Source organism: Nesoenas mayeri (assembly GCF_963082525.1).
Source record: "Nesoenas mayeri genome assembly, chromosome: 2".
NCBI classification, from domain to species: Eukaryota; Metazoa; Chordata; class Aves; order Columbiformes; family Columbidae; genus Nesoenas; species Nesoenas mayeri.
In genome coordinates this window covers 118222491-118248532 of record NC_137543.1, presented here as the reverse complement: position 1 = coordinate 118248532, position 26042 = coordinate 118222491, and the positions used below count along the sequence as shown (strand labels likewise).

The 26042-nt window shown below is 38.1% G+C and overlaps 1 protein-coding gene across 1 annotated transcript; it reads left to right on the top strand.

The window, feature by feature from the left end:
- Positions 1–2176: 2176 nt before the first annotated feature.
- Positions 2177–21534, top strand: ACP3 (acid phosphatase 3; the record flags this gene model as incomplete). Its single annotated transcript, XM_080340609.1, has 11 exons — positions 2177–2290; positions 8135–8230; positions 9624–9710; positions 10638–10790; positions 13477–13575; positions 15041–15145; positions 16146–16278; positions 17664–17746; positions 19605–19711; positions 20286–20455; positions 21416–21534. The coding sequence occupies 11 exons, from the start codon at positions 2177–2179 to the stop codon at positions 21532–21534; spliced, it is 1266 nt and encodes a 421-aa protein (XP_080196735.1).
- Between the last annotated feature and the right edge of the window lie 4508 nt (positions 21535–26042).

The window sequence follows — 26042 nt, the reverse complement described above, 5'->3', positions numbered from 1 at the left end:
TTTGAAAAGTATAGAGATTCATTTAAGATGTTGAGGTGCCCATTCTTTTGTGCATAAAAAAGTCTCACTAGTCAAGTATACTAATAACACGTTAAAGGGAAGAGTGAAGACACAGAAAGCAGAACTGTTTATCCTATGTTTGGTCTTGGGTTAAAATCTCATTTTTAAAGACATGTTAGCAAAGATGTTCTATAAATTGCAGTTGTTATATAGCATGAAACATTCTTTAATGATACCATCCAGCATCAAAAAAAAAAAAAAAAAAAAAAGAGTTCATGTGTAAAATGAAGTTTCTATAAGGGTTTCATAATAATGAGACTTCATTAGTCATAGTCACCCATCAAAGAAACATAGTAAACCAGCAAAACTTGTAAAAACTAATCAGTTACGAATTTCATGGTAAGAGCTTGGGAGGGGGGAGAAAAAATTCTAAGAGCCAACAAGCATTCCTGGATCCAAAAAGCTTAGGAACCACACATCTCAAAAGCCATATAGATTAAAAAAGTAGGACAACTTTTATTGACTTTTGACACATATTAAAATATTCTAAAGAAAGTATATTTTATGACCTGCTCTATTAAATAATTTAGAAGGATGATCAGCTTACATTTGTTTTCAGAAAGACAAAGTACTATATATTTATGGAGTATTAATTACTCTCTTACACCTTCTGCATAGGCACAATCACACCAGGAAACATCCAAAAGGAGGGTGGGGGCATAATGGTGGAGGAAGAAACAAGTTCAAGTGCTGAAAACTGGGCATAGATTGACAAGACATGGGGAATCCTGGGAGCTGTGGTTCTCCTCCCTTCCGCTCCCATCCATCAGAGGATACACAGTGGTCATTCACACAACTCAGAGAACACAGCATTTGAGGCTTGGTGGGGTTTAGGGCTCTAGAGGCTGAATTTCTAGTAAATAGTAAAATACCTGTTGTAGAGAACACTGTTGCAGAGAGCTCAACAGGAGACCCTGAGACAGGTTTGGGTATGACAGGAATGGGATGACTCAGATAATACTTGGAAGATCTTAAGTTTTAACATTTAGAGAACTCTGTTTATAGGTGAGAACTCCATAGGTCTCTGCAAAGTGTAATCCATTTATTAAGAAAAACCTTATGAAATCAAGTCTAGAAGTATGATTATTCTCATTTATCAAGAGGAAGTCAGCAGAGGCAAGCTGAGCAATCTTCTCCAAGCCAGTGAACTACAGTCAGTAACAGAGTTCTTAATCAATAACAATAAAAATGTGAGCACCAGGGCTTGTTCACAAGAAATTTCTTAAGAGAACTGGGGCCAAAAAAGAACTTGACATAAGCAGCTAGAAAAGGAGAAGTATAGATATACTCCAAGAAAAAACAAAAGCAACACATAACTGCCCAACAAAGAGCTTAAAGAATATTCTTGTTGCAAGGTTTATTTAACCCTTTTGTTTGGGGAACTGGTAATTTTAACCTACATGAAGTGTTGTTTGATATAATTATTCTGATTTTACCATGACAATGGAGAAGAGAAGAAGAGAAGAGAAGAGAAGAGGAGAGGAGAGGAGAGGAGAGGAGAGGAGAGGAGAGGAGAGGAGAGGAGAGGAGAAAAGAGAAGAGAAGAGAAGAGAAGAGAAGAGAAGAGAAGAGAAGAGAAGAGAAGAGAAGAGAAGAGAAGAGAAGAAGAGAAGAGAAGAGAAGAGAAAGAAGAGAAGAGAAGAGAAGAGAAGGGAAGAGAAGTAAAAATGAGGGGAGGGAAGCTGTAAAGAGGACTAACTGAGCAACAAAGAGAAAAGAGAAAGAGTATTGCCTGGCTTGTGGTTCTGAGTTTATCCTCATGACCACACTATAGTCTGGAAAAATTCCAAGCCCTGAGAAGTAGAAACGGAACAGGTAGATCAAAACATGAGGAATGCTTAGCAACTCCTTCACGTTCTAACTTCATCCTTAAACTCTAAAGGAGAAAAATATCACAGAGAAAAAGGAACTGAATTATGATTTGATTAAATAGAATGTAAACAGTAATTTGAAAACAAAGGGCGATGCAATTTGTTGCGTAGTCACACAACATTCCTCTTGGATTTGAAATTCACCGGCAGCAGTTCCACCCCTTTGGAAAGCACAGCCTGGCGTCTGGGCTGTTCAGCCTGAGCAGCTGCTGGAGCTACAAAGCCTTTTTTCATCCTCTGCCAGTATGGGAGTGACATGGCTTCCCAACCTATCTAGGATCCTGTGTTTTTCTCTTCATATTATCCTCATTCTTCTTCAGCAGACTACTGCAGAAAGAGAACTGAAGTTTGTGGTGGCAGTAAGTAGATTAGTTTTCTGTTTTGTTGTGGGCAATACAGGGAATTTGATATGGTTGTTGAATCAAACAGGCTGTGCAGTTGCTTTGCCTCTTTTTAAGCTTAGAAATTACTGCTGCCCTTTTGCTTACTGAGTTCAAAGACTTTGCTTAAAGAAGATAAAAATGCCTCTAGTTATAAGAATTTTCATAACCTAGCACCTAGTTATTATTTCAAGATAAATGAACAACTTAGTTTTGTGGTATATGTCTAGTCAGAGAAGTTAAGAGATCTGAGGTCTAGTTTACATGTTCTTGCTTAATTTAGCTGGCACTCTGAAGAGCCGTCTGAGAGCTGGCCATCATGGCTTGCCTTTCTCGTGCTTGGAAGCTGAAGCTTATGATATTACAGAATTTATCACAAAACCAAAAGTATTTTCCATTTCTGAACAACCAAATTGGCACAGCAGTATACTGAGAAACAGAAAAGGGCAGATTTGAGATGCATGTAGCAGTAACTGCAGTTAGGTTGAAAATGGATTGTAATTGGTTTTTCGCTGGGCCGTTTCTTGTTTTAGAGTAACTAGACACTACTTCAATGTCACTTTCTCCAAGAGCTCAGGTAAAAGAGAGATTAATTCAATGAAACAGTTTGGATTGTGAAGGTTGCACCACAGTCCTTTTCATTCTAATTGCTTTTTTAATAAGAGGTATACTGATAAAGAATAGTTAAAGGCAAAATTTCAATATACAGTTGTGGAGATTGGAATGCACAATTGTAGACAGTGATTTTAGATCTTCTTCCACCTTTCCCTATTTGAGACATTATGTACACAAAGAAATAACAGACAGGAGTCCTGTGTCCAAAATATATCATCCAGCTCTAGATAAATTATTTCATATCTGGTTGTCTCTTGCCTGCTTTGTAGATGTGCCACTTGGAGAGAGGCCAGAGTGAAGAGGAAAAACCAGTTCTTACTCCTGCTGAGGGTTATTGCTCTGTCAGACACTACTCACAGCAGGGACTTAATGCTAATTCCAGTAACATTCTGCATATAGCAATATACTTAGATGTTGTTTCAATGATAAGAGGGAGAACTGGATACAGATGAAGTCAGGCAGTCAACAGGCCTCAGAGGATTCACTCTTTGAAGGGAAGGAGACTTTTACTGACTTGCAGCTGTCACTGTGTTCTAACAGACAATGGTTTTGCAGAAGAAATGACAGGAAATGCTCACCATTATGGAGACAGAGGCTTCCTATCCAAAATCAGCTGGCTTACCACAGCTATGCAGCCACCTTCCCCACCTACCAAAAAAAAAAAAAAGGCACTTTATTTATTTATAGTGTAACTTATCACAATTAATATTAAAATAACAGGTGAATGTCATTTTAACTGCCTTCATTTTATCCTTGATACTTTTCCTCAGACTGATCAATCTGCCTAAAAAGTTACAATAGGTTTAATGTTATTACCAACACATACCTCTTTTCCCAAGGCATGGTTTCTCTGTGTTCAATAGAATTTTGCCTTCTGAACTCCGCAATTGAATTTTCATGAGAACAGGATTGCTAGCATAAATAGGTAGGGTAGGAATTGGCCCCAGAACATTTCACTAATACAATGGGATATGAGGGCACGGCTACAGTCAAGGTAAGTCTAAAAGGCGTCTTTCTGAGCTAATTCAATAGCCATTTTCCAGTTGTATTCTGTGAGTTGCTATGTTTTCACCTGAGAGTATTACTGCATTGTGAAAATGTGTCATAATGACTTTTTAAAACTTTCTTAGCAGAATTGCACAATATGAAATACTTCTGCAGGGGAGAAAAACCAGACAAATGTTCCCTTTTGCTCACTTCTGGAACTGGCTATGCTCTAGGAAGGTGCCTTGTTCTCTCCTGAAGGTTTTCCGTCTTTGTGCTGATTCGGTGCGTTTTGATCATTGGCCACAAGTCCTTTTGGCCAAAAAGCTCCAACTCAAGCCAATTTGTCAAAATACTATTTTAATTTTCTTTCTCACATGTAAACATTAGCCTTCAACATAGTTCTTGTGCACTGAATTTAAGATAGACATAAGAGAAGAAAATAGGAAATACGTTGGACCGTTGGGCATCCAAGTAGAAATGAAACACTGATTTATTATCTCTATATAAAGAAGTTCTGACCTGTAACTTCTGCTTCCTCACAGGCACTCATTTCACCTGTCATATATACAAAGAGGTGTGGTTTTTGAGGCACTGTGATTTAATCTTGTCTTTCTTCCTGTAACTCAGGGTAGGAAGTGTTGAGTGAGCATGTTATCTATTTGCCTAATGAAGTCAAGCCATTTGAAACCTTGACTTAACATGCTCAGTATTTCTGCATGTGTGGTTTCCCTGAACTAGCAGCATGAGTGGTTCCATTTCTCTCTTGCTTCTTCATTCCTATTACTGACTTCAAAATAAGAAGTCCTGTTGTTTGAAGTTGAGTCTGTCAATGAAAATGTCTGTAAGAGGCTCACTATTACTCAGAGACACATAATTCACTGTAATTCATGGCATTTCTGAATGATGATGTTACATATAGAGAAAAATGCCATCTTCTCAGTTCGTCCTCTCCTCCACATCAGTTTTTCTCCAATGTGATTTTTCCCCTAGCAACAGCGGAAGCAAATGTTGACCAAAGTCTGAATCACATGGCTGTTTTGATCTAACATGATCACCCTCACAAAATTATAAAGAGCGACTGGAAGAACCCAGACACCAAATCGGTTTCAAACTGAAGTTGAAGGAGAGAGTATTCAGTAACTATTCATCTTTGTTTTTGAGAACTGACTGAGGTGAAGCACTTCAGATAAAAGTGTTGAAATGAGTATACTAAACAGGTGTGCTTTGCCCTTTTTGTGTACATACTTCTTGCCCTCCCTTCCTTCTTGATTTCTAGTGCCTCCACTTTTTATGATACCTCCTTGTTCCTTTTCTCTCATCCTGCCATATTCTATGTCTTCTGAAAGGTTGGGAAGGCAATCTGTAGGCCAGGAGTAATAAATTCCACAGCAAGCATTTTTAAATGAATTTTAAGGATCAACTCCTTTTTAACAAAATCTAAATGATGAGTCTTAAGAAATACATACTCATGAGCAAGGCAAGCTTTGTAGGGACACATTTTCTTCCCCTAACAGTATCAGGTATTCTAATGAAAAAGACTAACTTTAAAATACACAGTCTCTTCTTAAACTGTTACATTAAAAAAATAATAATAATAATTAAAAAAAATACCTAAAATGTTGCTGACTATGACTGAACAAATTAGCCTTTTAGGTTAAGTGGTTGTTCATAAGGTCATCATTTCATTTCCAACTGCAACTGAAGCAAGGTCATTTTCAGAAGTAGCAAGCAAGGAGGAGGTTTGAGTACAAACAAAACCCAGCTGGACGAGAAGCTTAGTCCTTCAGTTCCTAAAAAGTGTTCTGCTCTTAGAAGTATTTGTTTCTTGCCACTTCCAACATAATGTTAATATCACATTTTTATGTCACTGTGCAATGAAGATGCAGAACTTTCTTCTATTTTGTGTGGACTTAAAGAAGCTGTGTTGCTTTTTAGGGGGGAACACCCTCCATTGCTTCCATTTCTTAAGATTGCAAAGTGAGAAAGTATTTTTCTGCTCCCACATATATTTGAATATCTTTTGATCTTTAACTCTTTGCCCTCTCACCTCTGTTCAGGTAAAACACTACTCTGTTATGGCTTATTGAAAGTTTTTAGGGGTTGAGTGTTGTGACATTAAAATATACACTGAGGGTTATGTTGCACACTAAGTATTAAGCATCATAAACCAGTATTTGAAACCTAACACATTTTCAGTAGTTTGTCACTAATAAAAATAGAGTATTTATTGACTAGGTGTTGGTTCATTGCTACATATTGCCAACAAAAATAGTCATTTAATCATGTCAGTCAGTTTGAGCAACTGTCAGTTACTCATAAAAATGCTTCTCTGAAAAGCTGGGTAATTTAACAAAAAAGTATGCAGCTATATTGTAATTGGGCATTTAATCTTCATTCTTTACAGAGGCATCAGGTTGTCCAGAAAAACTAATGAATGCTACCTGACACCTGTGTAAGTCAGCATGTCAAAACATGAAGGAAATAAGTAGTGACACAAAAGTCCTTCTCACTCATTTTTCTTGCATGCAACTAATTCAATCACCAGACAATGTAGTTCTTTACCTCTTCATCTGCTCCCTAGAGGTGCATTGAGAAATTATTATAAAGAACTGAGACTCAAGATTAGTAATAAAAGACATATACAGAATTAAAAATTGCATAGAGAAGCAAAGATCAAATATTTGAGAAAGATTTTATGGGCTATTTTGCAGTTCTTTAACTTGTTTTTTTCTTGAGACTGTGCAATTACATGTTGATCAACATGTTGCTGCTGATGGTGAAAACAACTCCTCCATTTGCTGAAAAATAATAATTTCAGGTTGTCTACATCTTCAGTGAAATTCAAATAGCAAAGTAAAAAAACAATAAACAGTTTTCTACATGGTTCTAATGGTAACATCTACTCTAACAAATCTTGCTGTCTATTGTAGAAAATGAACAGAAGGAAAAATCCAATTATATTTGCCTTTAAAGGACAGTATTTTCCACCGCTGAAGTACCTGCTCTAGCACAGGTTTGTGCACATTAGTCCAGAAGGCTGACGAAAAGGGTGTATATTGTAATTAAAACATTAAGCCACACTGCTTGTGTTTACTTTGAAAAATATAAACATAAAACAGCACCCAGTGGGAGTGGCAAACTAAGCAGCATGTACAAACCTCTCTGATGTTCGGGTAAGAATGATGTGGCTTAACGAGGCAATGGAGAGTATTAATTATAATCAAGCTATATACCAGTGAGGTATTATGGAATAAATGTCATTTTATGAAAAAATATACCATACTTCCACATTGTCATTTTATTCTCTGAAGTCAAGACTGAGGTTGGTTATGTGAACGCTGATAGAAGCAAACGTAACTTTTGCAACCATTTGCATCAGCGTCCTGGATTGTTGGAAGCCCCATGAATTTTTATTCCAGCATTTCCTTTCATGTGAAACTTTTGTGGACTTCATTTTTCTAAAGCACACTTAAGGAGCGTAAATCAGAGTTTTTCAGAACTATTTAATCTAGGGTTGGCACTTTCTTCATATGCTGGAATAAAAATACAAAATGTCTCATTTAAGGTTTCTCATGGAAGAAGTATGTGACTGAATGCATCACAGTAATACTCACTATGCTGGAGTGTCTGGGATATGAAAGCAACAAAACTCTTTGCTCTCACTGAATTTAACAGACAAAAAAAATCCTACAGACGTTCAAAAATATTTTCATACATAGATGTAAAAATACTAATAGATATTAAGTAAGCTAACAGTGTAAATGTTTCTATATTTTCATCTTTACATTTTAGGATGATTGAGAAATCAGAAAGGCACTTACCAAAAGTTTCAAGTGTCCATGCTAAAGTAATTAAATCCTCATACAAGCACAGCAGTAACTGGTTTAATATTCAGAGGTGCTGGGTGTCAAAAATTCAGTCAGATTTCTTGTCTGGGTGCCTAGCTATGGACGTAATCTCAGCATTAACTTCTTGGCTGATTAATTTTATATTCTATGTGGAAGAATCATCAGGTTCATGACCACTAAATTCCTATATAATTATACATAGTCTTGTATGTAAAGAAGGTACTCCAGTCCTACCTGACTAGGTTTCTGCAGACTATCCAATATTTCCATCTGAAAAATGGCACTGGAAGTAAAATGTATGCTTGGATTCTAGCTAGTTAAGAAAATAATGTTAACAGTAATTAATTTGATTTTTAACTGGTAATTTTGTTAGGTTTTCCGACATGGTGACCGAACACCAATTGTAAACTTTCCAACTGATCTACACAAAGAAAGTGAATGGCCCCAGGGATTTGGACAACTTACCAAGGTATGTAACTTTCTGAGATGCACGTGTATATGCTGCAACAATAGGAAGTGGGCAGATTTTTTATGTGTGCTTCAGAAACATTAGCAAATCCCAAGTATTTATAGCTTGTATTAGCAATACCCCATAATTAATAAACATTTTTGCAATATTATTCATCCAACTACTGTTAAATGGAAATCTTGTTCATCATACCTTTAGAACTACCTTCCTAAATCCAACAACTTCCTGATAGTGTGTCTGCATTCAAATAAATGACAAGTTTAAACATCATGTATACTCTTAACAATGATGAAGTTCTAATGACCATTAAGCACTGGGCCTTGTGGTAGGGTAAAGGAAAGACACCTGGTCAAGTGCCCGTCAGGTCAAGTGATGAATCCACACCTCACCATTTGACTGGCAACCATGTACTCACAAAACAAGGGAAGTCTTGCAGGAGAAGGCTACTTCTGAGGACAATGCATCTTCTAAGAAGGCTGCTTGCAGCCCAGAGTTTCACTAGGATGCACTGAACCTACTTCTTACTCTGACATTTCAGCATCAAGCCTTAGCTCTTGAACTGTATTTGACATATGAAATCCCGGAGCAAAGAACGGCCAATGCGTTTCCTAATAATACTTCATCATGATGCGGAAGTATGAATCAGAGACAGTTCAGCGTTTAGCGTTTGAAGTGAGGCTTGAAAGGTCTGTAAAATTCAGTCACTCAGACCACACATTACTATCCTCAGTTACACAGCTTATGTTGTAAGAAGAAAAAAAAGTTTCTGCTTTGGCACAGATTTTTTTGAGAGCTTTTTGCTATTCTATTATCTTTTAGCAACAGTAGTAAGAATATACTTTTCTGACAGCTAAAAGTTAAAAAGTTCTGCTCAGAGCTTTGGAAATGAATAACAGAAAAACAGTGTGCAATTTAAGACATTTGCAGGTGAACCAAGGCAAAGATGGGAGAACGCTACTAAAGGCATGGAATGCAAGCCACACATTTATCAAGTTGATCAAACAGCAAAGCTATGACAATAATAGATACTAGGTTATCAATCATGCTTTCTCAGCTGTCACTAACTGACATGCCCTTTATAGTGTTCATCACTAGGAGCATCTACAGAGCTACAGCACTGTGGAAACAGTATTTGTATAGAAACAGGTGCATTGCCTTTCCTGTGGCAGATGTTGGAGTCTTAATGTTTCAGAACGTATTATTTTTTCATAGCTATAAGTGAGTATTTCTGTTAAAACTTCTAGATCACCTACAACATATACAGTATGTTACACAAATGCTTAATTATCACTTAAAAAGATATTGCAGAATACAAAAGAAGAAAATAGAAAAGAAACTCCTACATTAAGATTCTCCAATCACTTTAATAGTCATCCATATGCTTGCTTTGTAGACTGGAATGCAGCAGCTGTTTGAACTTGGACGGTACATGAGGGAAAGATATGCCAACTTTTTGAACAGCACATACAACCGGAAAGAGGTATGTAGCGGAACTGTCTGGAGGACGTTTCTCTGGTATAGCAGAACTATGGACTTGTGCTAGATAAAAGCACATCATCATATTTGTTTCATTAATGGAAAAATTAAGGGAGTAGAAGAACATTTTTGAAAGCCAGCCTTTTGTATCAAGGTACAAACATAGACTCAAGTCTAATTTGCAGCTGCTACATACAGCTGGGGTCTTCCACTGCCCAGTTTTTCAGGAATCAATAGCTCCACACAATCAAATGAATTGGGAATTCATATGTGGTGACCAAATATTGTTCTACCCTGTTGAAAGGTGAATGCATATCCAGCCATGCGATGGGCTATGCTCACATACTTCATCCTGTAAAAGAGAGGTCTAACAGTTGTGTGGATGTGCTTGGTGTATGGTACAGATCCATTTTGTTCAGTGAATGAGGGATGCATTGACACACGGCATAAGAGACAATAGCTTTGCCATGTATCTAAGGGACGTTTATGGTTTCAAGTGCCTTTATTCCTGAGAAATAGCAGATGGATGATAGAATAATTGAATCATTCAAGTGGAAAAAGACCTTCAGGATCAAGTCCAACCATAAACCTCACACTGTCAAGTCCACCACTAAACAATGTCCCTAAGCACCACATATCAATGTTCCACTGAATCTAAGAAGATGGAGAGCTTCCTTCTTTTAAATCATGCTTTCTTATTCTTGTTAGTTCAGTATGAGGGTTAGATTCCAAACTGAAAGATGCTTTGGCAATTTTATGTATGTAAATGAAGTAGAGCCCTAGAAAGCTGAGTTGTGGTTTCACTGTTTTAACTTTGTGCAAAAAATATAAAACTGAAAACAAGAAGCCAGGATTGATGAGTTGAGTAAAAAATCCTTATTATTTTTATTGTTTTTATTTTATTTTAAACTCTTTGCCATTCTCTTTTCAGTTTTACATCCAAAGCACAGATTATGATCGCACCATTATGAGTGCCCAGTCATACCTTTCTGGCCTTTTTCCACCAACTAGCAGCCAAATTTGGAACCCTGAGCTTCTCTGGCAACCAATTCCAGTTCATGTTTTGCAAAAATCAACAGACCGGGTGAGTACTGGCTGGACACTTCCTACAACGCCTTAAACTTGCCCAGAAGAAAAAAGGAGAAATAAGGGGGAAAAAAGTTTAAAAATATTCTCTGTTCTCTTTGAGTTGAATCTAACAGAAAACATCAACTGCAGCTACTGGCTGACAAGCTTGTCATAAGTCAGCTGTAATAGCTGCATGAAAATCCTCCTTCTATAGTTGCAGAATACATGAATTATCATCCACACTACCATGTTCTTCAAGGTACAGCTCTAACATTTCTCCTGGCAAGGACACTTTTGGACAGTATTGTAGGGAAGTTGCCCTAGGCCTGTAGAGAGAACAAATGCTTTTCTAAGCACCAGTCAGCTAGACAGACCTCCTCTCCTTGGCGAGTTTGTTCCACAGTTTATTCAAGGAATGGAATTTTCACCAGCTACTGTAATGACCTCTCAATTATGACTTTCCTATTCTGGTAGCACTTAGGCACCCTAATTACAGACAAGGACCCTTTTATGCTCAGTGCTGCACAAACATTTAATGAAACACCAGGACTTGTCTTGCCTTTCATAAGAAGAACAGACCTACCTGAATGACAGATGGTGTACAAATTTTACTATATGCAGCTCTCCCTGGCTGACTCAGGTTTAGATTTTCATGTCACTGGCTCCTGTCACAAGGATTGTATAAGAAACAGTGTGTCAAACAAGGACAAAAAGCTATAGAATGTAATAACAGAAAGGTTAATTTTCTTCTGCCTTTGAGGATAGAAGTTGACTTTAAGGAAACGTATAGAAAAAACTCTGTTCAATAACTGCCTGTCCAGCCACCAACATCAGAAGATGGACCCTGTTATTAGGCGGTGGCCACACTTGCCTCCGATTGGCATTCCTCCATTCTTGGAGGCCACGTTTGAAAGCAGGTACAGAGAAAAAGGGCTTCCATAAACTGGGTTATGCACAATGCAATTCACCTTGAAACTTGACCCTGTCCCCAAACAAAAAATAATTTCACTGTTATTTAAATGTGGAACACTAAGGGAAATTCTTTCACCAGGAGACATGAAAAAGCATCAAAGTGGTCAGAGCTTTACTCAAGTAAAACCTCAAAGCCCTTAGAGGAATCACAGTGCAGTGCAAGACCTATTTGGAGAAGGCAAGCTCATTTGTAGGATTCTCTAGGACCTCATCACTTATGCAGCTGCTTCAGGACCAGGTATTAAAGTTTCACTGAAATACACCTCTGTGGCAACTCAAAATTCCTAGTAAATATGCAAAACACCTAAAAAACCTCATTATTTCAGGGTATTTTCAAGCTTTAAGCAACCCAAAGTGGGAAACTGAGGTCAAACACAGTTCTGTAAAAAGACCTAATCACAGTTTATTTTTCAGCCACTGAGCTCTATCAAGATGTGACAGGCAACAGTACTGAGTACTGCTTAATGAGGCCAAAGGGAGTGGCTTAATTAAGAACACTTAGAGGGAGATAATTAAGCCATATAGCAAGAGAAACATTTGTTATTGTGTAATTAAACAACATTCCCCAGTTTCATATTGCAGCTTTGGGCCTTCATCCTCCAGCATGCTGCTGCTACAGAAAATATGCACTGCACTATTGGAAATCGTTCCAAGTCAAAGTGTGCTAGTGTCAGCTGTGGGCTGCTGCAAGCTTCAGGTTGATAAAGAGAAAAGAGAAACACCAGAAGTGCAGTCTGCTAATGTTCACCTCAAGATAGAGGTGAACCTCCTTGCACATACATAAGCCCTAGATATTGAAGTTAAATGGCATGGAGTCTTCCTAGTAGCATCTACACAGAGATTTCTCCACTGTAAACTAGGTCAGTTCCTTGATGTGAGTTGTAAGATCACAGAATAATAGTACTGCTGGCTAAAATATGCTCTAGTAATGTGACATAAAGTGTTGAACCAGCACAAGCTTATCTTGCTCATCATAACTTTTTACTGACACTTTATGCTGGATCAGGTGTCATCTGTCCTTCTGCAATTGGCATGAAGCGTATTTGCAAGAGCCCAGTTTGATGGACGTATATATGTATTTGCACATGGTTCAGATCAAATACATACTACCAGGTGACCTCGTAATGCATATACTTGGAGTTATTAAAAGTGAACCATACCCCTAAACACAGACAGAGCCATTAGGGTCATAGCCTTTTGATATTTCAAGAGCACAATTTATCTGTCACTCTTGTTTCAAGTTCTGTCCATTGAGTCGTACTTAAAATGCTTACCATAATACGCTGGTTACCTCCAAAGAGATGAGAACAGGATATGTAGATGCAGAAGCAATTCAGATTCCAGGACCAGGTGGAGTCAAGCTGTCATCTGGGATGATTCAGAAATTAAGAGGGAAATGGTAGCTTTTTAAAATTCCTGATCACACATCCTGCTCTGTTTCCCAAAGCAATCCCCTGACAGACATGCATCATTTCTTTCTGCCAAAATCACTTAAACTGAGGGAAAACAAGCTATTGTAGCCACAAGTAGCCACTGAAAAGCCAAGTTACCACAGTCTGTTGCTTATGTTAACTGAATTCATGAAGAAGGCACCCAAACAAGCCACTATAGAGTAGCTATAGGATGGTCATGAATCTATCTAACAAACATTACACCAGCAATCTCAGCAATAGAAAAACTAGAGGTGTGTTGATTAATTCTAGAACTAAGTTTTACTTCTCTTGTTTCAGAGTTTGCATTTTCCTCTGCCTGACTGTCCCCGTTTTGATGAGCTTCAGAATGAAACACAGACATCTAGTGAATTTCAAAACAGAATACAACCATACATGGTAAGACAAAATAAATGGAAACAAAATCTAAGAAGGAAAGTAACTAAGATGTAGAAGTTACGGAATTGCCTTGTTTCATTTTGCTAAAATACAAAAATAAACAAACGGAAAAAAATCCTGCAGACTCTCTTAAAATCAGAAATGTAGTCCAATATGATCAAAAAGTATGTTTGATATGATTATGCATTTCTCATCCTTTTCTTTATTAGTCTTTTAAAACATGAATTTAATATTTTCTGAGCCTATTTAGAACTGCATATAACTAAAGTTCTATGATCTGAGGGGAGAAGAAATGTTTGGATACAGCAGTTTCCAGTTTTACAGGGTAGTATAAAACCAATGCAAAAAGTCTGATAAATCTAAAACTTGGGAAGGTTTATGCCTTCCTGCTGTGACTTTCTGAAGTTGGCACTGCAACAGAGAACTAGAGCAAGCCTAACCAAGTGAATGCTCTGACTTATGTACATTTCTCTGAGAGGCATTTTGGATCCAGCTCAAGACACGCTTCTGTTTTGGCCATGATACAAATCTTCGCAGTCAGAGATTCAAAATTTCCCATTCCAGTGCTACAGCAGGGTGTAGGTACATGGATGGTAACCCTGCCTCAAGCAACCATGTTCTCATGGATAATAATTGCTCTAGGTAGTGGTTACAGCAGCTCTCTTTTTTGCCTGTCATGCACTTTATAATAGCACTACAGCACAAACAAAGCAGGGTCTCATGTTCCTCATACCCTGACTGTACCTGTACACATTCTCTCAAAGTCACTTCAGACTTACTGCTGGGGCTAAACCATTTTCCTTTTTTTGGTTTATTTCTAACTTTCTGCTAGCTCAGCTACTCTGGTCAGCCTCACTGACCTCTAACAGGAGGTGAAATATGATGTCATAGCTATCCTCTCTCTCAGCTACTCGTGTGAAATAGGTAATATGGGAATAAGGGATATTAAGGAGTCCCTTTATTCTTCTGTGTTAGCACATAGCAAGAATCCCTGTGGGAATTGTTGTGGAACTATACGTTAGATATTGAGCTCCCCTTCAATGGCAGAAGGAAAACCTAGTTTTCCTGAATATTTACCACAGCTCTCTTTAATTTTCTCCTTTCTCCTCACCTTTTTCCTCATGTTCCTCTTCCCTTAGTGCCTTCCTCTTCCTTATATCTGAAGGCTGAGGTGACTAAGGTAGCCTCCTGGAGCAGTCAGAAGAGGGAGAGAACAGTGCTGCAGAGAGAGCCCCAGACTTACCCATAGCAGGGCTGAGAAAAAGCAGTGTCTGAAATAGAGATCTCTGACTTGAAATGGTTACAAAACGAAATCTGCAACCAAAAGCTTCCACTACAAGGGTTTCACCTGTGTAAAATTAAACACTACTGTGTTGCCAGGTTGGGTGCTAATGAATCTGTATGCATATAGTTCCATATGCATTGAGCATTTGTAGTGTACTCATCACCTTTTTTCCCCCCCCAGGATTTTATACAAACAATGGCAGTTAACACAGGACTTGAACTAAATAATCTTAAAATACTGGACAATTTCCAGCTCTGGAATACATACGATACTCTGCACTGTGAGGTAATAATAAGGCAATAGAGGTGGGGTAAGTATATAACCTCTAAGCTAGGTTTCTATTAAACCATGCCAATGTGGTTTCATACAAATGAATTGGCTTCTCTCCTGCATTTTTTGTTTTTAATTTGAATCTAAGTTCTAATTTAGTGCACTGGTAAAAGATAACCCAAAAACATGGTTTACAGCTTGGGAAACCGTTGTTTCCATTTGATGTTTATCCTGAAGCACTGGTAACTAGATCCATTCTCTTTATTCACTCATTTTCCTTCCCAATATGCTGCTATAAAACTATTTGAGTGTGCTGCCTAGGATATATTTATGATTTTTAACAGGAAGATGAAATTATTTGCTTTAACCTATCAACAGGTAAACATCAAAATACTTAGATTTTGAAAATAAGAGGTAAGATTATGATCTATCAGTTAGAAAACTAGGAGATGATGATTGCTGCCACCGAATAAAATCACACTGGCCCCAAGCACAGGATGATTCCATTTCACCCTAGTCATTAGCAGCAGCACATGAAGACCATTTAACGTATCCTCCATGCACTTAATATAAGACAGTGTCACTCTTACATGACTGCAGAGTGACACTTGTCTGTAAATGGCCCATGATGGAACTGGTATCTGGACAGCTGTATGGAAAGGCACAAAAAGTTGGGAACCTCTGAAGACCCAGAAGAAAGGAAGAAGATAAGACATACATCTGCAATATTTCACACTAGCAAAACTCAAACCATATATCTCTATAGAAAGAACACATTATCTCCACAAGGGATCCCGTTCACACAGGTGTTTCCCCTCTCCCCATTCACCCACTTCAGGTTGATCCCCAATCCCACCAAGGGAATTTCAGGACCTACTGATGAGTGAAACCACACTGATCAAAGTATTGCAAGGCAGCCTCAGAGAGTCTGAATGTAGTAGTGTGAGGCTGCGCAATAGAATGATGGAAACCAGTGGAATCAAAAAACCATTATTTTGTTTCCCTCTGTCACTAGGGTATTCACAACTATACTCTCCCTGCATGGGCCACCAAAGACGTAATCGATAAGATGGAAGAACTGGCAGAACTGTCTTTATTATCACTTTTTGGGCTTTATAAAACAGAAGAGAAATCACGACTACAAGGAGGTAAATTAAAAAAATGCATAGCTCTCAGAAAGGAGGCAATACTTATGATAATAAGCAACATCCTGTCATCTTACTCATGCAAAATTATTGATACAGAACCTTGATTTTTAACTATGTGCATTGGATGCCATATTAAGCACGAAAATATGTGCCGAACGCTGGCATTTGCGTGGATGAGATGTTGTAACACGGTGTAAGCTTTAGTGCCTTTAGTTATCCCATAGTTTTTAAGGGACTAAGATTTTAAGAAAGATTATAGAAATTCAATGGAAAAAATGAAGCCCTTCTGGGTGTGATCATTACTTGTCTGATATTAGGTTAGATTAAGATTCTGTTTCTCCAACATTTATTCTATTGATTCCTGCTCTTTGTTTTTCACTTTGAGGTATCAGTCATACATTGTGTCAAAACCTTGGCAACACATTGGTAGCACTCTGAGGGACTGGTAGAAAGCTCCTCTGAAACGGTTTGATCAGAACAGAAAACAAGAGATACAAGTTATGTCTATACTGCAAGAACTGGAACTACTGCTTAGCTCCAAAATTGGGGCGCATAGGCTATGTGCATTCTGACACTACTTCAGGACACAACCCAGGCATTTATTATATGATCCCCAGGTGTCCATAAGCAGGAAACCCAAACAAGTCAGCTTGAATATCTGCAGGCTGGACCATTTGGGGCTAGGCTTTGTAATGTACACACTCTGCAGTCTAGACCTAGGCAAAGAATGATTAGCACCCTCATCATCTAGCCATATACATCACTGGATGGAGCCATATAGTAATTACAGGCTCAGACCTCCATTAAAGCCCATTAGCCAGTAGCTAGCCATATCATGTGGTTGGAACTTTTTTCCTAGCGTTCACGGGCATCCCAGTTGTTCCCTCTTTCTCTAGAATGGTATAAATTGTGCTACTGGGAATTTCTGCTGCCCTGATTGTGTTGGCTTTAGAATATCTCTGGTCTGGAGAAGGAGTACAAAAGAGCTTTGGAAAAATGAAGAATTTCTACTCTGTGTGACTTATTGGAAATAAGCAGTTAAAAATATTTCTTCGGCATCTAGAGAGGAAGAGGCTGGCACAGCTGTCATTATTGCAACATGCCAAACAGACAAAAAATGACAGCAAACAGGTCCCACCATAACAAAACTGGAAATATCATTAGCCCCACTTCTCAGAATAGTTCTAGGTGATTTCCTGTAAATCCTGCCACGTCACTTGACCTGGATGATAAATAATATATTCCACCTCTAATATCGTCTCTCTAGTTATGAACTTGTAGTAAGCTAAGAAAATGAGTACGAGGCCTGAGTACATGTCTTCTATTTGATAACTCAAAATCTTTTGCCTTTTTTGTTTCCTTCATTTTTCTCTCACTTGTTTAAGGTGTCCTTGTGAATACTATTTTAAATAGCATTAAACAAGCTGCCAATTCTTCAAAACAAAGAAAAATGGAGGTCTACTCTGCAGTGAGTATTTTCATCTTTCATAAATCTTGCTACGAGTTTACCAGTAAAAGACCTTTAAAGAGAATAATCAGAGTCTCCCTGTAAGTTAAATGAAAGAATAATATAATACAGTTCAATTCAGATAAGAAGCTGAACACCAGTCAGTACAAGAACACAGCAGGATCATGAATTTCACCTCAATTTCAAACCGTACTTGGTAAACTATGTATTTTATCATCCATTTTCTTTTTTTTTTTTGCAATTTAATGGTGTGGTTTCTATAATATGCATCTTTCCTTAAGTGCTTCTAACACAGAGATGCTAGCACACAGCAGAACTTCAGCTGCACCTCCAAACCCTTCTCTGCCTAGAAAGAGGTGACACAGCTGTGGATTTTATATATATATAACATATATAAACATATAAACATATATATAACATATATAATTTGGTTTTTTGTTTGTTTTAAGTTTAGAGGATAAAGAGGGCTGCTTGGGTCAGACCAAGATCCACTTAGCTCATCCATTATCTTCTCTCTAACAATGGCCAACAGCAGGGAAAAATATGAGAACAATGCCAGCACAGAGTGATGCTTCCCCTAATACAACCTTCCAGCAGTCTGTGGTGTAGGAACTTCCTGAGACAGAATCTGTGTCTGTGTGTTTAATAGTTCTTGACAGATTTTCTTCCATCTATTTATCTAATCACATTTTTAATCCATTTCTGCTTTTGGCCTCTTCAACATCCTGTGGCAACGACTTGTGTGTTAAATGAAAAAAAAAAAAAGTACTTACTTTTTTTTTTTAATATAATATTGATTTAGCTCCTTCCTAGCATTTCTGTTGTGAGAAACAAGGAATAGTTATTCTTTATTCACTTTTCCTTGGTCACTCATGAATTTACTCTTTTCTGTCACACCTCTTCCGTCTTTCCTTTTCCTAGACAGTCCTACTTTATTTAATCTTTCCTCACACAGAAACCACTCAATGCCTTAAATTTCTCTTGCTGCTTTTTCTAGATGTTTTCCAGCCCTACTGTATTCTCTTTGAAAAGGAAGAAGTGCATCCAGAATTTTCACTGCTGTTTTAATGCCTTGAGCCCAACTATACTCTCATTTTTGAAAGTGATCAGTCCAAAAAGTTTCAGATCCTGAATAATAACTAAAACATAGCTGTTAAGATTATAATGTAAATAAGCCTAGCAAATATGTATATAAAGATGCTTGCAAAATTTAGACATCAAGGTGTTTGGACTTCCTTCCTTCAGCTCCTCCTCCTCCTGGGATACTCTGCAAGAGGAGGGGAGAGGAAGATGGGGAGAGGAAGAAATTGTGGGTGGGTTCCATCAAAACAGAAGCCAAATTGAGATTTTATTGCATAGGTCCAAACAGAAGGAACAACAATCTTAAAATTTCTGGAGTGTCGAGGAGATAAGAATAGTCTTCATACTCGTTTATTTGCCTGGAATACTATTTAAAAATAGTACTTGTATCTTCACTTGAAATGCTACAGGATATACAACCTTATACTGCCTTAATTTGATTTTGGAACCAAAACACTCCTGAAGGAAGGAGTAGCAAAATGCAGTGAAAAACTAGATTTATTTCTTAGACTACATCTTGCTTTCCACGAAAATATTGCTAGATGGTGTAAGAGATATACTGCAGTAACTCTTTGGAAATGCCCCCTGCTGTTTGTAGTAATCTGTTAACATGTTTTTTTCCAATGGTGACTATACAGAATATGTTTTTATGGTCGAATTTAGACAGTCTTTCTTTTATCTTGATTTCCACTCCCCCTCTGCTCTGTCTCATTACTCTAGATAAATGGTAGTTGATTTAACTGACTGCCAAGGATGTTTTGTTTTGTTTTTCCAACAGCATGACACCACAGTTGGGGCCATCCAGATTGCTCTCAATATTTTCAATGGAAAACTGCCACCATATGCTGCTTGCCAGTTTTTTGAACTCTACCAGGAAAGCAGTGGGCAAGTATCTTCTTATCTATGCAAGAACAAGGAGTGTTTGGAATTTGGTTCCCCCTTCCTCAAAATATTTTTCTCACAAATACTGTGAGGCGATAAAAACTTGATTTAAAATGATACTTCAATGAAAAGCAAAAATTTATATTAAAACTACAATAAATTACATTTGCTGGATGTGCACATATCTGTGTACTATCAAAGACAGAAAGAGGAGGAAAACACGCCTTACCAGCTGGAAGTAAATGGTAAAATAAATTTTCCTGCTTTTTCAAATGATGGCAACATTTACCAAGACATCTTGTAAATCCTAAGAAAAATCAGTTGGTTTAGAAGAGCCTGGTGCTGTTGCCATTCAAGGAGCCTTCAGAAGGGTCTTTGGAGCTGACTGGTGACCCACATAGGGATGTAACCAGCTTTGGCAAAGTGGCCTTTGCATATGTCTTTCACAAAGCCTCCATTCTTGAAGAACAGGTTCTAGAGTAGGATGTAAGAGACTATTTCCAGCATTCTGTCTCTAAATAGGAAAACTTGTGTTTAAGAACCTTTTTTAAAAAATCTTTTCAATGTTGTTAATCAGGCGATACAGCATTGAAATGCATTATCGGAACGACACTTCAAAGGATCCTTACCTACTCACTCTGCCAGGATGCACCTCTGCTTGTCCACTTGAGAAGTTTGCTGAACTAGTTTCTCCTGTGATTACAGAAAATTGGTCAAAAGAATGTGGGAAGAAAGACAAAACAAAAGGTAGTGTAACAGCTCTGTTAAACATCTTCTATGTAAGACACAGAGGCAGAAATTGTATCACTGGCTCCAAACTTTCTACTTTTCACACAACAGACAGAACTCCCTTTAACAAGCATGCACCAGCTTTACTATGGACAGGGAAAGCTGACAGAAATTAAATATCTCTGAAAAAGCAGACTTGCCCACCAGTGTAAAGGCCGTGTTATTATTAGCACACTCACATAAGGAGCTACCTAAAGGCCATGGCCAAAACTAGAGCTCTACTTGTTGAGAATGTCTGACAGAAATATGGGTGTGGGTCCTATGCAAGGAGTCCTGTGTATGCTGAACACACTGGACCTTCTGTACATGCGAAGGAAAAATGGGTTGCACATGCACAGTAAGATTGATGCATGTGTACAGTGAGACTGATGCATGTCTATTTCTGCTATGTGTACTATGGACTGAGGATACCTTAACTTCCACTGTACACACAGAGTGCAGCTGATCCATGCAGATGGAGCATCTCTTTGTCTTGGACTACCAACATGTAAATGCTGGTAACCTCTTCCTGCCTGAATATTATTTCCAGGAGGGAAGTGGAGGGCAAGGCAACACGTGCTACTTTCCAACAGTCCTGGTATTTCCTCCTTCCTGAATATATTCAGTGTTTTGCTGATCCCTGATGAAACTCCTAGTTTGCATTAACTACACATGGTCCCTCTTGACCTGTGAAAACCTACAAGTAAGATTTACCCCTGTACAGGAAACTATCTATCTCCAAGATTGAAGCATATGTTTTTATGCTTATGTTGCATATGTCAGTAAATGCAGAGCATGTGATCTTGCCAGAAATATGAAAATATGTAACTATATTTCCATTGTACAAATTTGTAATTAGACTGTTATCTCTTTATCCAAACTGCTATACAATTATGCCTTCCATTAACTCCCTTTTTCTTTATTTCTTTTCCTTCACAGATATTTTTATTGGATTTGATGTTGCTGTTGGCTTGTTGTTCATTTTTGACCTTGTACTGCTCTACCTCCTTTATCATTATGGACGCTGCAGGCGCAGAAACAACTACCAAGACATTTAAATGGAAGCTAAAGAAATGAAAGAGAGCACAGCTAGGCATCATGCAACCCTTTAAGTTGCTTATCTCCATCAGTTTGGTCTGGCCAAATTAATCTCCAAAGCATATTCAATAAACTTGAAGAGCCAAGGTATCTGTGGCCTAGCTCCTAAAAGACTAAACATCTGCAGTAGGAAATACTGTAGAAATACACTCTTGTTAAGAATTTACTTTTGTAGTAAGACAGAATTACTTAAATTTCTGTATTTAGGTTTTTCGCTACTATTTATCACTCTTAAGTCAAACAGTGGGGTGAAGGGATGATATTGCCTGTGTTTCGATTTTTTGTTTTGGCCTTCAGCTAATAAAAGTCTGCAGCTTGCTTTTCAAATGAATTACACTGCTATAGCTCTCGCTGAAATCAGTCGAAACTAGAGGGAGCTCTGTCGCATATCAAGGCATCAAGCAAGAAGCTTGGTGCATCAGGATTTTGGTCAGTGTCCACAACTTCAGTAATATGGATAAGTAAAGACATTAAAATCTATATTGCATTCCTGTTTTTCTGAGCTCCCAGTCATGAATGATCCTTTGCCCTGCATCTTTGCTATGATACCTGTGTTCTGTGTCCTGCTTCAGGTCCCTTCTATAATCTTTTTTGTTTGAGCCATTCTTTCAATAATTCCTCAAGCTATCACTCTGTTCACTACCTTTCATTTTCATTTACAATCACTCCTGTAACTTCTTGCTCTGTTCAAAATCCCTTATGCTAGAAAGATATGCACTGAAAGTAAGAAAACAATGATTCTGCTTTTTGTGTGTTGATAATTTCTGTGCAATACATTTTGTTTAGATTGTAAGTTCCTACGGGCAGAGAATGCATTTCCATAATTGGTCTCTGGTATCATAAACTACTATCATAAGCACTAATATTGCTGTATAAAATACTGTTTATTGTAATGTGTTTCAAGTGTTGAATCAAGATTTGTTAATCCTGTAGTTTTGCAGAGGATAGTGTGAATTGCTTTATCATGTAGAAGACTTTTTAAAAATCAAGACAACTATACAGACAGGTACCAACAGCAAGTTCAGCCCAACAGATATAATGAGCAATCATGTGCTCAAGCTAATGAGTCCTGTTGAGGTGCAGAAGTTTAGAGAATGTTGAGAGATGGAGCTGGCTAATTCAGGCACAGGATCACATCAAGGTGAATATGCTGCTTCTGGACTGACCTTGACTCACATCTGTTGGTTGCAACTTGGAGCCCAGGAGCCTGGGTCAGCTGCCACTGATCTATAGATCAGCCCTCAATATTATAGCTACAGACACATTTAAAATGTGATGTAGTTAGATGTTTGAATATTAAACAGCATAAATCAAGCAGAAGAGCAAAGGCTCACGGGAATATAGCACTTTCCAAACATGATTGCATTTCTTATAGTAACTTCATCTACTGAAGTGTCCACCTTTTGAAGCAGTATTTCCCTCTCAGTAAAAAGCTTTTGCTAGTATCCCTGACATTTCCATTTTATCTGTTTAAGGAAATATAATCAAGTGATGGATTTGATTCTTACACGGTAAGGATGTTTTATCATATAACAATTTGTGGCAAAGCTGTTGAAAAGATGAAAGTCTATCCTTAAATCAGATGTTTTGAGTGTCCAAGCTTCAGATTGTAGCTAGTAGTTCTGATTCTTGGCGCAAAAACTTAAAGGAATGTCTATATTGTAGTCAAGCGTTACAGCAGCTCTATGAAACAAGCCTGAGCTGGCTTGGTTACTATTAGCAGTATACTCGCAGTTGGGAAAAGCTCAAGAGAAACTGCAAAACTTATCCTGGCTCCTGACTATATAGATGTGTGCGTGTACATATATATATATACACACACACACACATATATATATAATGATTAAAAAAAAAAATTATATATATATATATATACACGCTCAGTGATTACCTGATGCTGAGTTCTGTACTACCATGGCCACAGTGCTGCTGATATTCACTTAAGGATAGACTATGTTTTTTATTAGAGGCAGTCAGATGCTTGACAAGTGAAGAGGTATTGTTGACTGATAATGTGCAGTAAGAACTGTTTTTGAGATATTAGAAAGTCAGTGGGTTGCACTTCACAAGAAGTACAATGGGACATGGTTTTTCCAAGACTGTTTCTTATAAAAAGTACATCCAGACAGAAAGTAAAATGTGAAGTATGTGAGGCATCTTTTGTGGTTTATGCTACTCAATCCTAAGCTGTTATAGAGAGTTTCAGCAGATGAGGCAATTCTAGCTGTGGCAGGAGCTGTCATTAAACAATTTTATTGTAGGGACACCTTTTTGCTAACAGATAGTCATACTTGAAAATGTCCATGCACTTTTAGAAAGGATCCAGTGAGCACAAGTTACAAAGACTGTACTGGATAGGTTGAGATTATGTAACTTCAGAATTAATTAAGGTAAAATAAGGATGTAATGCATTTGTGGCAAAGCTGTTGAAAAGATGAAAGTCTATCCTTAAATCAGATGTTACTGATGTTACTGTCAGGCCCTGTATCTCACTACAGTAGAGGTGCTTTGTCTTGCTGTGATTAAATCAAGTGAAATTTCTCCAGTGGAGTAAGAGGTTGTAAGTATCAGAGAAGCTTGTGGCTTTTTTCATTTTTCAGCCATATTTACAATTTGCTTAGTATAATCTGCATACTGTTTGTGATTAGAAAATATCTTGTCTCCAAGCAACTTCAAGCACTGCAATAAAGCACATTAAAGAAACAACTCAACATTTGCAATTGTATTTGAGTGAAAAATAATGGAGTCTCAGTATGAAGAGAAGTTCCAAACAAAAGTGAATGTTTAGGTTTGCTCCTTTTACAAGAATAGATTTTAAAAGCGCTGATGCTTTGACATGAATAATGCTAACACTGGTGACATCAAGCTCTTCCATTTGCCCTCTAGCAGTGACATCATCTGCCTCTATGATAATTACAGTAGCAATCAGCAGCTCTGCAGCAGGATTTTCTGGTGCATATAGAAAACAGCAATGCACAGACAGCACTTTCCAGCTCAGTCAGCAACAGCCTCCTCTTACTGAACTGATTTAATTCTGGAACTTGCTTAATCACAGTCCTGAATATTGTACACAGTGGGTCAGCACAGCACAGTTATCTGATTTCCAGAGTAACACAGGCTCAGTCTGGAGCACTCATGTCCACTTGTACCTGTAATGTAGGGATATTTCACAGAATCGCAGGATGACAGAATGTTAGGGATTGGAAAGGACCTCAAAAGATCATCTAGTCCAATCCCCCTGCCAGAGCAGGAACACCTAGATGAGGTTACACAGGAATGTGTCCAGGCAGGTCTTGAATGCCTCCAGAGTAAGAGACTCCACAACCTCCCTGGGCAGCCTGTTCCAGTGCTCTGGCACCCTCACTGAGAAGAAGTTTCTTCTCAAATTTAAGTGGAACTTCTTGTGTTCCAGTTTGTACCCATTACCCCTTGTCCTACCATTGGTTGTCATCGAGAAGAACCTGGCTCTGTCCTCGTGACACTCACCCTTTATATATCTGTAAACATTAATGAGGTCACCTCTCAATCTCCTCCAAGCTGAAGAGACCCAGCTCCCTCAGCCTTTCCTTATGAGGGAGATGCTCCACTCCCTTCATCATCTTTGTTGCCCTACGCTGGACTCTCTCCAGCAGTTCCCTGTCCTTCTTGAACCGAGGGATCTAGAACTGGACACAATATTCCAGATGTGGTCTCACCAGGGCAGAGTAGAGGGGAAGGAGAACCTCTCTCGACCTACTAACCACCTCCATTCTAATACACCCCAGGATGCCATTGGCCTTCCTGGCCACAAGGGCACAGTGCTGGCTCATGGTCATCCTGCTGTCCACCAAGACCCCCAGGTCCCTTTCCCCTACACTGCTCTCTAATAGGTCATTCCCCAACTTATACTGGAACCTGGAACTAAACTTGATCCAAATTATATTATTTCTTGTCACTTAAATACATTTTTCTTAGGTGCGGTAAGATACAGAAATCAGAATAAGAAATACACTGTATTTAAAAAAAAAAAAAAGAGTTTGCATTTGGATTAAACCCCAAAAGACAAAGGTTGCATTTCTAAATTTTTCTCCACAAACAAAAAATGATAAAACTTCTACTCTACAAAGAAGAATAAAGATTTGCAGTGATGGAGAGTGATGTTGAGGGTAGACGCTGGCTTATTCTTAGGCATATAACCTTGGCCCTTACAAATACATTTGCATAGGACTGTATTCTTGGCATGAAATAGCTGAAACTACTGTAACTCCTTAAAGCACTTCTTATAAAGATGGTGATGAAAGATGGACATTTACCTATGAAGGGCTAGCTTTATTGATTTAGACAAAAATGCCTCTTCATCGGAAGTTGCCAATTATTAACACTCAAATAAATAAACATGAGTTGCTACTGAAATAATAGAAAATCATTTGAACTATTACATAACATGGTCTCTTCTATGACTAGGCAACTTGACTTCCAAACGGATTTT